This window comes from Hemicordylus capensis, chromosome 2 (assembly GCF_027244095.1).
Source record: "Hemicordylus capensis ecotype Gifberg chromosome 2, rHemCap1.1.pri, whole genome shotgun sequence".
NCBI classification, from domain to species: Eukaryota; Metazoa; Chordata; class Lepidosauria; order Squamata; family Cordylidae; genus Hemicordylus; species Hemicordylus capensis.
This window is the reverse complement of record NC_069658.1, coordinates 334,886,116-334,898,554: the sequence shown is the minus strand read 5'-3', so window position 1 is coordinate 334,898,554 and position 12,439 is coordinate 334,886,116. Positions and strand designations below refer to the sequence as shown.

Genomic DNA, 12,439 nt, shown 5'->3' with positions numbered 1-12,439 from the left:
TGCAGGCAAGGTGTCTCCCTCCAGATCTCCACTTGGAGACCCCATGAAGGGCTGAGGACCCTAGTCAGGGTCCGTCTGAGATAGGATGCTCCAAGGATGAGTAAGCCCATCATGTCCCATGCTGCAAGCTCCCAACAATCTAATGACCAATACAATACTACTGTGTTAGATCTTTGAGAAATGCTTCATAATAGAAATAATATCTTGTCTTTGAAGTTATACTAGCTTATCTCAATCACTCTCTTAAACCAAGACAATATGAAACATCTGATCTCTGGTTGATTATTCTATTATCATATCAGTGGAAAAGCAAAGAGGTATGAATAGAACCCCCTTAATAGTTTATGTTGGACAGATAATCCCTATGCTGTCCTGACAGGACTGTTCCTTGCTTTTAATTTATCAAACCAACACATTGGTACATAAAGCAATACTAATAAAGCTCAATTCTACTGCCTCAGTTTTATTTGGTAGCCTACAATGCATTAAATGCACAAAATCGTTTCAAATTGACCATGATTTCTGCTTCCAGCCAGAGGTCATCCAGGAGTCACTGGAGAGACAACAGAAGTAGTGAATTCACTTTTGTTGTATACATTAGATGCGACTTGTGAATGGAAGTAATCCATTTCCACCACTGTCTCTCAGTGTGTAACATGAGAAGAGTTGAAACCTGGCTGGATTACACGCTTTTAGAATTAATTATGAATAACACTGCATTCTAGCCACTGCAGCTCCTGACAGACTGACTTAGCTGTGAATCTTTCTAAGGTGCTATGGTTTTTATTAATCTATATAATATGGTAATTTGCATGTGGTTCTATAAATATATGCGCAGCTCTATATTTAAGTGATTCATAATATTCACTCCCATCCCTTAATCTTTCACTCCGAAGAGAATACAGGATTGTGGTTAGAGCAATTGCTCAAACAGAAAACAGAAATGAAGTTTACCTGTCGAGACTGATTGATCGGCACCATCAAACAAAAGATCAACCAGATCACTAGATTTGCTGCCAGGAACCTAAGGACAAGCACAATTGAATTGTTTTAAGAAATAAATCTGAAGCATCTTATACAGTCCCAAATTAAAGTATTTTGAAGGCATCTCTGTGGGATGTTTGTGATGATGACATGGCAACTTAATAAGCATTGGTACAAAAAATGCCCATGAATTTATTTAGCACTCATGGGACCTCAACCAAGACAGACAGAAATGGCCTGTATTCAATGTTTACTGTAATACAAAATATAAATTAAGAGTGTTATAAACCCAAAGAGGAACATAAACAAGAGATTATTGTGCAATCTGACAACAGATATCCTAATAAACCTGTCACTTTCCTACAGCCAAAATATTTGCAGGGTGGCAGAAAGGAAAAGATGATTAAAATGAGTTTGCATGTGCACACACACAGAAATATCACAATCAGTTTTTTTAAATTCTCAAATGAAATTGAGTAGTTGTTTTAAAGATGCTAGAGTAAAACAATAAAATTTTACCTAACCTTGCAATTGTTATATTTATAGTTTTACTAACATGCCTTAAAAGTTAATATTAAACTACAGGCGGACCTTGTTATCTACGGGGGTTCCGTTCTGCCCTGAAACTGCAGAGAGCAAGGTATTGATTGAATGGGTATGGGGGGTGGGGGTGGGTTTAGGTTCCTGGAGATGAAAAAAAGCATTTAAAAGTGTAAATAGTTGAAATAAAGTGCTGTGCCATGCTCCATGGTTCCACAGCAGTCCAGCAATGGCCGCCCCCCCCGCCCCAATCTTGATGATTTACCACAAAAAAATCACAGAAACATTTTTTAAATAGAAGAGCCACAAAAACCTTGGAAGTCATTTCTGGCCACCCAGGAAATGCGGATATGCAGCTATTAACCCTTTATTTTACCATATATATTGGAATTGGGTATTCATTGCCTGACTGCGGATACATGAAACTGCGGGTATCAGGGCTGCATGCAATGAGGTCCGTCTGTATTTTTTAAAAAAATACTAAAACACTCATATATGTGCGTTAGTAAGAAATTTAGGCGTTTACTACTATTTAATATAGTGTTTTTAAATGAAAAAGTTCTCAAAGCATTTTATATACTCCTATTTAATTAATTAATTAATTAATTAATTAATTAATTAAGCAAGCTAGCACATTTTTATACCGCCCCATACAAAAGTCCCCAGGCAGTTCACAATCTAAAAACAACAATTCAAACATTAACACGATTAAAACAATTTAAAATACAAAGACTCTATAAAACCTTAGGTTGCTCACTTGTAACTTATGATCTCATAGATATCCGTCAACATCCATAAGAATGGGGTTCTGCACCTGCGCAGGATCCTCATGGTAGAATGCCGCAGCTTGTCGTGGTGACCGAGCCCTACCTCCACACCCACAGTGTGCTATTTAAAGGCGGGCCGGCACCATAGTTCTTGGACGTCCATTGTGGAGAACAATAATCCGGAATCAGGTGAGTTCATCATCGGAGAATAACATGCACACTCTGAACTTACATAATGGAACACTACTGTAGAGGGGCGGTTTGGAGGGTTTTATGGATGTCAACAGATCTACCAGATCATAAGGTTCAGGTGAGCAACCTCTTTATCTGGATTGTGATCCATTGAGATCCATAAGAATGGGTGTTTAGTGAGCTCCCAATGGAGGAGGGTGCAGTAGCGGTTACTGTAATACCCACTTCAGAATGTCTCTCCTAAAGCTCACCCCAGCAGCAGAGTGTATGTCTATGGAGCAATGCTTGATGAAAGGTAACTCTGTGGACCAAGTTGCTGCTTTACAGATGTCCATGAAAGTTACCCCTGACAGATGTACAGCCAATGAAGCGTAGGCACGGGTAGAGTGGACCTTAATTGCTTTCAGTAGAGTTATGTCCTGTGTCTTGTAGGTCAGCATAATGAGCTCAACTAGCCCTCTGGACATTCTTTATCTGGAAATGAAGGTGGGACCCCTTTAAGTAGGACTCTTGTAGGCTACAAAAAAAGTGCTTGGTGGAGCTAAAGTCTTTAGTACGGTCTAGGTAATATAAAAGTGCCCTGTGCACATCTAAAGAGTGCATCGGACGTTCCAAAGGTGTAGAAGGATCCCTGAAGAATGTGAGGAGAACAAGATCTTGATTGAGGTGCAATTCAGATACCACCTTGGGTAAAAAGTAGGGATCCATACACATGAGCACCTTATCAGGTCCTGGTGTATGGGGAGGATGGTGTATCCTGGTGTATGGGGAGTCAATCCTCAGAGCTGTAAGTTTACTAACACGCTTTGCTGTAGTTATGGCCAGTAGGAAGGCCATTTTTAAAGTTACTAGATTGATCAAAGTAGTACCCATTGGTTTAAATCGTCTCTGGGTCAATACTAAGAGAACCAAGGATATGCTTTACAGTTCTACAGGAGTACTCATAGGTGGGTATACGTCCATGAGGCCTTTTAGGAAGGCTCTACTTTCCGGGTGACAGAAAAGAGCCTTACCACCACAGCCTGGATGTTTGGAAGAGAGTGCCACCAGGTGAACTTTAAGGGACACATTAGCCAAACCCTGTGATTTCCAGGTAGTCAAATAGAGGAGTATGTCCTTAATGGTCGCTTGCTTAGGAGACTTGCAACCATGTGGCTGATCAATGGGCGTGATGGGAACATGTATGGCATCTCTCGAGACCAGTCAATCTGGAAGGTGTCCAACAGTGATTGTGGGTCGTGACCCGCCCTTGAACAAAAATGGGTGCAATTTGTGTTTTCTGAAGTTGCGAACAGTTCTATGGTGAGGCTCATCCAGTTGTTGAAGAAGGGAGCAATATATTCCGTTTTGATCTCTCACTTGTGTGGCTGCTGTTGCACAAATGTGCAACTCAGATAGTCCGCTAGGACATTGTCTAGGCCCTTTATATGGATGGCTATTGGGTAAACCTGATGCCTGATGCACCAGTGCCAAAGCTGGAGGTTGAGAATGCAAAGGGTCCGTGACATTGTTCCTCCCTGGCAGAACAAGAGATGTAAGCCAGGGCAGTGGTATTGTCCAACCGTACCTGCACAACCTTGCCTTGTAGAAGTAGTAGGAAGGACTTCATTGCTTGGGAGACGGCTAGCAGTTCCAAGATGTTGATATGAAACTGAGTTTCTTGTGGGATCCACTTGCCTTGAATTTGATGGTTCTTGTAGTAGGCATCCCAATCCAGTAGAGACGCTTCCGTTGTCAACCAAATTGAGGGAGTCAGAGTCTGAAAAGGAACCCCCTCTAAGAGATTCTGGCTGTTTGACCACCTTGAAAGGGAGTGTAGTATGGACAGGCAGCCAGCTGCAGCCTGACATTGTGGTCCGCGATGAGGAGAAGAAGAAGATCATCATGGTTGATGTCACCATCCCCTTTGAAAACCGGAAAGCAGCCATGACGGAGGCCAGAGAGAAGAAGCACCGGAAGTATGCCCCACTTGCACAGGCACTCAGGGAGCGAGGCTATGAGGTCTCCGTCCACGCCCTGCTGGTTGGGGCCCTGGGGGGCTGGGACCCTGCCAACGAGCCAGTTCTGAGACCCTGAGGTGTGGGCAAGCACTACGACAAGCTCATGCGCAAACTGATGGTGTCTGACGCCATCCGGTGGTCCTGAGACATCTACATAGAACACATCTGGGGACACCGCCAGTACCAGGAGCCAACTCGCCCCCCTAACATCCCAGAGGCGGAGCCGGACCAGCCCGCTCCCCTAACCCAAGAAGGGAGGGGCCACTGAGCACCCAAAGGAACGGCTTGCCCTCCTAAACCGAGAGGAGGGGAACCACCCATGGCTTGCCCCACTACGCCCACGGGGGCAAGCCAAGCCACCACATCCCACAGGGGAACGGCTCGCTCTCCTAAAACCCAGAGGAGGGGAGGCGCCCACGGCTTGCCCCGCTACACCCACAGGGGGCAAGCCAAGCCACCACATCCCACAGGGGAACGGCTCGCCCTCCTAAAACCCAGAGGAGGGGAGCCGCCCACGGCTTGCCCCACTACGCCCACAGGGGGCAAGCCACCACACACTCCACCCTACCCTGGTAGGGAGGAGCTCCACCAGAGCTGCGGACAAGCCCAGTGAGGTTTCCTTTTCCCCCCTGCAGGAGGATGCCAGACCACCTGGAAACCCCCAGAGGACACCCCGGACAATGTGCCACCCCCCACCCACAAGTTGAGTCCGGGTTCTTTCGTTCTCCTGGCTTGGACTCTACCCTGGACTCTGTCCAGATTCACATACACATGGAACCGAAGGAGGACTTACATACATTGGTGATGCCTTGCAGTTCGCAACTAACTCAGATGGACACTTATTTTCTTATGGCTGTCTCGACCTGCATGTATGTATGTATGTAACCTCCCGCCTCAGGAACGTGATCTATAACATATCTGCATGCTAAACGAACCATGCCAGCACAGCAGCTGAACACGCCAGGAACTCCTGCTGACAACACCCCTTGAGGACCCCCTGGACCTGGAGAAGACCCTCTGCTGTCAAGGACCCACGCCTAGAGGCTGCAATTGGCAGAAGAAGACTGGCACGGCCCTGCCGACCACACGCAAGGTGAGGCTGGGATCTGACCCTCCCTTGGACATTTTGGACATTCCTTTCACTGAACTCTTTTAACCGGACTCTACCCAAACCCGCTGGAACTTGCGTACAGCGCTATATTCTCTCTACCGTTGCAACCACATATATATTAGTACGCAGCCGTGTTTTATCGGGAAATTCTATTCACTGTTGCTTTTGTAAACCATATGTTAAACATTCTCTAATAAAAGTCAATCTGAACTGGGATTTCCAGATGCTTGTGCTGACTGTCCGTTTGGATGGAAAACTGATAGAAACCTAAGTTGTAGCTTCCGCATCTTCAAACATGCATAACATACTACTGTGTTGCAGGATGCCATGAGTCCCAAGAGTCATTGGATGATATGAGCTGGCTGTGATGGATGTTGTCAGAATTTGTAGATCAGGTCCCTGATACACTCATACCGTTATTTGGGTAAGTAAGCTATCCTGGTCTCAAGACTGCTCAAATGTAGCTGATGATACGCACCAGTTTTAAATGGGACTTTCCCCAATTTACTTGGATTCCCACGTCTTGGAGGAGATTTAAAACATCTGAGAATATAACTCTCCATCTTTGGACGTCAGGAGTTAATCATCCAAGTATGTGCAGATTACTATACCCTGCATCCTCAGATGGGCCACCATGACAGTCACACACTTGGTGAATACCCTTGAGGTGGTAGAAAGTCTGAAGGGTAAGACCTTGTATTGGTACACTTGTTCACTTACAGTAAATCTTAAATACTTCCTGTGTTGTTCCCTTATACCAATATGAAAGTATGTGTCTTTCAGATCCAGTGTTGCAAGCCAATTCTCTTGAAAGAGAAGCAGTAGAATTTCTTGCAATGCTATTGTGCAAAATTTTCTTACAAGGACAAACTTCTTTAGGTAGCGCAGATCCATGATGGAGTGGATCCCAGTCAGGATCTGGAAATAACAGGAGTAGAAACCCTCTCATCTGTTCGCCCACCTCACAGGGGTGATTGCTCCCTTTTCACCTCCTCCTGTAACGACAGGGACTTCATCCCTGAAAAGTATGGTGCCATTTTGAACTCTATGCCATGTCCCAAGGATATGATCTTCAGGACCCAGCGGTCCGATGTTAAGCAGTGCCATACAGGGGCATGACATGCCAGCTTGATGGAATCATGAGCTGGCGGAAGGGATGGAATTGCAAGGCTGGTGAAGTTGCTCACTTGCCAAGATGTTAATGCCCCTGGTGGCAGAAAGAGGGAGGAGTGTAGATGCGATGGTGGGTGGTTCTGTTCTTCAAAGATGCTTCTGAGACTCTGCCTGTTTAGTGCATTGTGATTGGGTGATTTTGCCTTTAGGATAGGAGTGCTTATGATAAGGGTGGTATTGTTTTTTGAAATCAAGGCACTCCTGTTGTCTGAACAAGGGCTTCAGTATGGAGTAAGAGTGATATTTTGCCCCATAAGAAGAAGTTGAAGTTGAGGTGGTAAAAGTCTTTGCAGTTAACTTGGACTTCTTTAATTGCTCCATTGTGGAGTCAGTTATCTTGCTGAAAAGGCCCTTAGCACCAGAGGGCAAGCCCTCAATCTTCTCTTTCATATTGTTCTGAAGAGGAGTGGAGCAAAGCCAAACATGTCTCCCCATGAAACAACTTTCTCCCCTCTTTATCTCTAGGAGTCATGTGGCACCTCCTAGATTTCGCTGAGGTGGCACAGTCAATGACCAGGGAGTTAGGAGCAGTATACTTTAGCAAGTAGGTACTGTCCTTTTCTTGGATATGATATAAGCTTTACAGACATTGGGAGGTTGGGATTGATGTATGAACAACCATTCAAACAGACTTTGCTGCCATGGAGATTACCAGGAGAACAGGGAGAGTCACAGGTTGAATTGTTTGTGACTTCACCATAAAATTATAGACAGGATCATCTATGGTGGCTAGTTTGGATTTCAGGTCCAAGCCCAGAGCCTCTGCCATTTCCCTAGCGTGTTTATGGTAGGCTTTCATTTCTTCATTAGGGGAGACATAAGTAAAGGGTGGCACATTGGTAGGGGGATCCATCAAACTGTCTGGATCATCTAGATCCGATTCGAAGTTGGGGCAGCCATGATGGTCTGAAGGGAAACCAGTCAGGGAAAGCAGGATGTACGTTTGAGCCTCAGAAATAGACTTCACAGGTGGTGAAGGCTGAGAATGCATTTGAGTCCCCACATCCAAGCATGGATGGTGGGGCCGTCTGTGTCGCCATCGACACTCGAGGCACAGGAGTCAAAGTAATGGTCTACGTAGCCACAGAAGTTAGCTAACAGATCTGCTCAATAATGCAGGTGCATCCCCAGTCGCCAAGGTGTTTACTGCCAAAGAAGAAAAAAGGGGATATTAAGACTTTGAAAGAGTCGATTTCCATGGTCTTCCTTCCGGACAGTTGTGTGGAATGCCAGGAGAGTAGGCTCCCAAAGCAGCCACAGAAAGCACTGAACCTGCAGCCAAAGTATGAGAAAAAACACACGAGAGCCAAACAGACAGTCCCTCTAAGTGGACAGGGTACAAGATGGCTGGTCTACTAAACGAACAGGGAAAGATCCTGTCGGTTTAGTTGTGATCCATCGGCACTTGTCAGGAGACACCCTTTGAATGTGGATGTAAAAGGAGTGCTAGAGGAAGAGTCTAGGATTGACAGTAACATGCATGCAGTGGAGGGATCTGGAACCTCTGTCCGAATCCTCTTTGTCGACAAACGTTGGCATCAACACCTGACATTGAGGCGAGACTTATTATCTATTATATTAATTCTCGTAGACGTGCCTCTGTGGGGATGCGACTCGGCAACCCAGCGGATTGGCTGGGCAGCGGAGGCACCGGATTGCCTGGGCAGCGGTTGGCCGCATAGGTAAGTGGCCGCTTAGGGAGGAAAGGAAAAGAAGGAAAGCAGGCAAGTGGAGAGGAGAACTGAACGGACTGGGGAAGAAGGGAGGGGGGAAGTTGCGGGGAGAGAAAGCGGTGGAGCCTGGCTGGGCAGAGACACAGAAACGGCTGGCTACTTCGGAAGATGCTCGCTAGAGGGAAGGCCATGAAGGAAGCAGCCGGCTGAACGCTTGGCCACCTGACACTAGGGACTGGAGGAAGGATGAGGCGGCAACAGCCAGCTGGGAAAACACAAGCAGACTAAAAAGCGGCAGGGTGGGGGGGGGAGCACGAATGAGAGAGAGAGAAAATGAGAGAGAAAGAGGGGGAAATGGAGAAGGGAGCAAGCTGGGGCAGAAGGGCTTGGGGAGAGCGTGGACGGGGGCAGAAGGGCTTGGGGAGAGCGCGGACGGGGGCAGAAGGGCTTGGGGAGAGCGCAGACGGGGGCAGAAGGCTTGGGGGGAGCGGACGGGGCAGAAGATGGGGGGAGTGTACTGCAGAGGCAAGCAGCGGGCCGCGGAGCTGGTACTTGGCTCAGCGGCGGGCCTGCCAGACGGCGGGCCCAGCCTGCCCACGGAGGCCAGGTGGCAGCGGGCCCGGCTGTTAGCTGCTGTAGATCTGACGGCCACAGTCTTTGGTTAGAACTATAGTTTTAGACTTCTTCGGTCTTGGAAATGATGGGTTAGCCTCAGAGGCCGATCGTTTGGCCTTGGATTTTGATTATTTTGAAGTTGAGCCTGCACTCAAAGGCAGCTTAGGGCTCCTAATAGCTGTAGACGCTGAAGTCGATGCTGATGGTTTCAAAGACTTTGATGGTGATTTCAACATCGATGTCGTAGGACAGGGCTCGCCCAGGACTTAACACCTTGTCATATATGGAGTTGCGAAACCTCAGAACCTGGTTCTTGCAAGTCTGTTTAGAGAAAGACAGACATATCTTGAAAGGAGAAATGTTGTGTTCCTCTCCAAGGCAAATGAGACACAAATCATAGAGGACTTTAGAAGGGAGTTTAGCTTTACATCTCTGGCACCTCTTAAAGCTCCGTTTCTCTCAGCCATAATGATAATCAAAAGCATAGTCCAAAGTCTGTTCCGAAGGTCAAACAACACCAGTGTTGTCTGGAAGCTCCCCCCCCGGTCAAATAAATGAAAAAACAGTCTACATTTGTTTGTTTGTTTGTTTTAAACAGATGAACTCACGAAGAAAAACTTTCTGAAAAACTTTATCTGACGAGGAGCGACAGACCAAGGTCCGAATGCAACAGCAGTTGGAAAAGAACTGAGGAACATGGCGCTGGCCCATTTTTAAATAGCACACTGTGGGCGGGGAGGCAGGGCTTGGTCACCACACCGAGCTGTGGAATTCTACCATGAGGGTCCTGAGCAGGCGCCGAACCCCAGTCTTATGGATTTTGACGAATCTCGATCCAGATCCTGAAGCTTTAACACTATAAACTTATATTTTAAGTTTAAGTATATTTATATACTGCTTTTCAACAAAAAAAAGTTTTGAAAAAGAGAATAGTAAAAGTGTAATAAAAAGAAGATAGCTCCCTGTCCTTGCCAACTACTATATGTGGTCATGACTACTAGATCGGCTTGACAGGTTGTTCCGACGGAACATCCCATACATTATGTTCTGTTTCAAGCTTGGAACGGAACACAAAATGTGTTTCGTGCACACCCCTAGTCTGCAGCTATTTGAGGTGATCCATATTTTCCTAGCCATTGTGAGAGTTTCAGTTTTATTTCTCTGCATTTTTTGTATTTTGTGCAGTTTGTATATGAATATAGTCATTTCCACACTTCTTTTCCCCATTGTAACATTTTCATGATTATCAGTCCTAATATTTAGGTAAACATGGTGAAGTCTTGCGTAAACAAATATCATTAAGTTGTTACAGGACTGGGGTGCCTGAAGCATCAAGCTGGCCCTTTTACTTTAAAATCTTTATTAACAGGGATTGGGGAGTTTATGAGCTACCAGTACAGCTGTACTGTGTTCCATGGCTTGGGGAAAATAAGGCAGCTCATTATTCAGTCAATCTAGAGAGTTGAAGTAAATTAGTCACCATAGTGGAAAGAACCTGTTGGTAATTTTTGTGTAGTTATATGCAACAATTCATTGTTTACGTAATGGGAGGAGTTAATGGAATTTATGTTGCTAAAGATATACAATTTTGTCATTTTGAAATTTATTACAAGAGCTGACAGGGGAAAGGAGATTAGTGGTTACAGTAAAAAGAACTTGGTAGTAATGTGTTTTTCAGAATTGTTCTTATTTTTAATATATATATTAAGCCTATTTTTATTAGTCCACCCAATGGGTAGAATTAATACCATTTGCATTATTACAAGTCGTACTACAGTACGCCCTTTTGTTCTTTTGATGTTTATAGCAAGGAACGATGATTGATGCAAACCAAAAATAGAGGAGGTGTGCAAGCCTGTAGACTCCAATTAACTTATTGGTTGAGCCACTGATGTAGATCGGGGTGGGTGGGTAGTCAAGATGCATCTGCCCAATAATTTAACACTGACAAACTGTCCACTTATACTTAAGATTAGAATTTTCTTCTTTATATTTATTAGCAATTTCCAGGTCTCCTGTTTAGACATTTTGTATATTATATGCTGGATATTTCATATTTTAAATTCATTTAAACAACTTTTACCTTTATTTATTTAGATTTTACTCTATTTAATGGTTTCTGATGCTTTAAATTATCATTTGAATAAATATTTTTGTATACTTTTTGTCCCGGTTTAGAGTGCTTTGTTTGTTGTATTGGGCCAAGCTTATTTTGCTATTGATTAGACATCAGACGTGTACAATCTTGCACAGTTAAGTTCACATTTAAAGCAGGACTAAAGCAATTCTATGGATTCATGAGAGCATGTTTTAATGTTTTAGATTATACATTAAACAGCCCTTCATGAATTCAACTTATGGCCTAATAAGCACCAATCTAGCAAATCTACCCCTGGCCCTTTTGGGTCCTCTATTTCCAGGCTTCTGGCTCAGACTACTGTAGATTCTTACACATGACGTGCATTGTGAAGCACTGCAGAGAGTGTGTGTGTGTGTGTGGCGGGGTGGGGGGGAGAAGGGGTATTGAGACCCAGAAAGTTTGCTAAATAATTCAAAGTGCTACTACCAACATGATGAGCAAGCACCCAGTAGATATGGATACTGACCCAGAGATGTCTTTGGGATTTTCTGGATTCTAGTGGTAATGGCTAGTGTGTTTGTTTATACACCTGTACCTCACCAGTTGCCTCCAACAGGAGACACAGACAACACACACAACCTTAACCAGACTCGAAATGGACTGGGTATGTTCTTTTGTGGCACACCTGAACTTGGGGCTCGGTTCGAATCAATTAGGGCCTCTTTGGGGGTGCCAGACACGTTAAAACTAGCGGTGTTGGGTTTTTTTTTTAAGATGGACTTGCCGCCACCAAGGGCTTCAGGGGGTGCTGCTGTGCCTGCAGAGGTTGTGTGTCTCTCTGGCGGTTTCCTCTCCCCTTGGTCTACTACGGGCCGTTTTGGCTGTCTGAGTCCATGGTTTTGGCTATCTGAGTCCATTTTTGAGGCTGCCGTGCATGGGTGTGGGCTATCTGCATGGCCTGCTTCATGACCTGGCTATGCAAATGGCCCGCATGCATGTGTAGTGGCCTCAAAAATGGCCACTGAACACTCACAGAGGGCCAAAATGGCCCCAAAATGGCCCACAGGAGACCAGGGGGAGCAATCACAAGAGAACCCGCCGTGGCCCCAGCAGCATCACCCTGAGGCCCCCAGCAGTGGCAAGTCTGCCTTTTAAAACTAATTTTAACATGTCTGGCACACCCAAACCAGGCCAGTGGGTTTGGCTCAACGTTAGGCTGAACTGGGTCTGGTTTGAGGTTATGCCCCTTGAACCGAGCCGATTTAAGCATGAGCCAGTTTACAATCTTTAGTGCCCAGTCAGCA

General features: G+C 45.3%; 1 protein-coding gene across 3 annotated transcripts in view; it reads right to left on the bottom strand.

Annotated features, from left to right (window-relative positions):
* CLINT1 (clathrin interactor 1) overlaps window positions 1-12,439 on the bottom strand; it is a 100,991-nt gene that overhangs the window by 19,135 nt on the left and 69,417 nt on the right. For all 3 annotated transcript variants that reach the window (XR_008315936.1, XM_053295073.1, XM_053295075.1), the window contains exon 8: window positions 955-1,024. Coding sequence is in view for 2 of the 3 variants with exons in the window: in XM_053295073.1 (XP_053151048.1) it covers window positions 955-1,024 (70 nt within the window). In the remaining variant the exon portion in view is untranslated. The remainder of the gene's footprint in view (window positions 1-954; window positions 1,025-12,439) is intronic.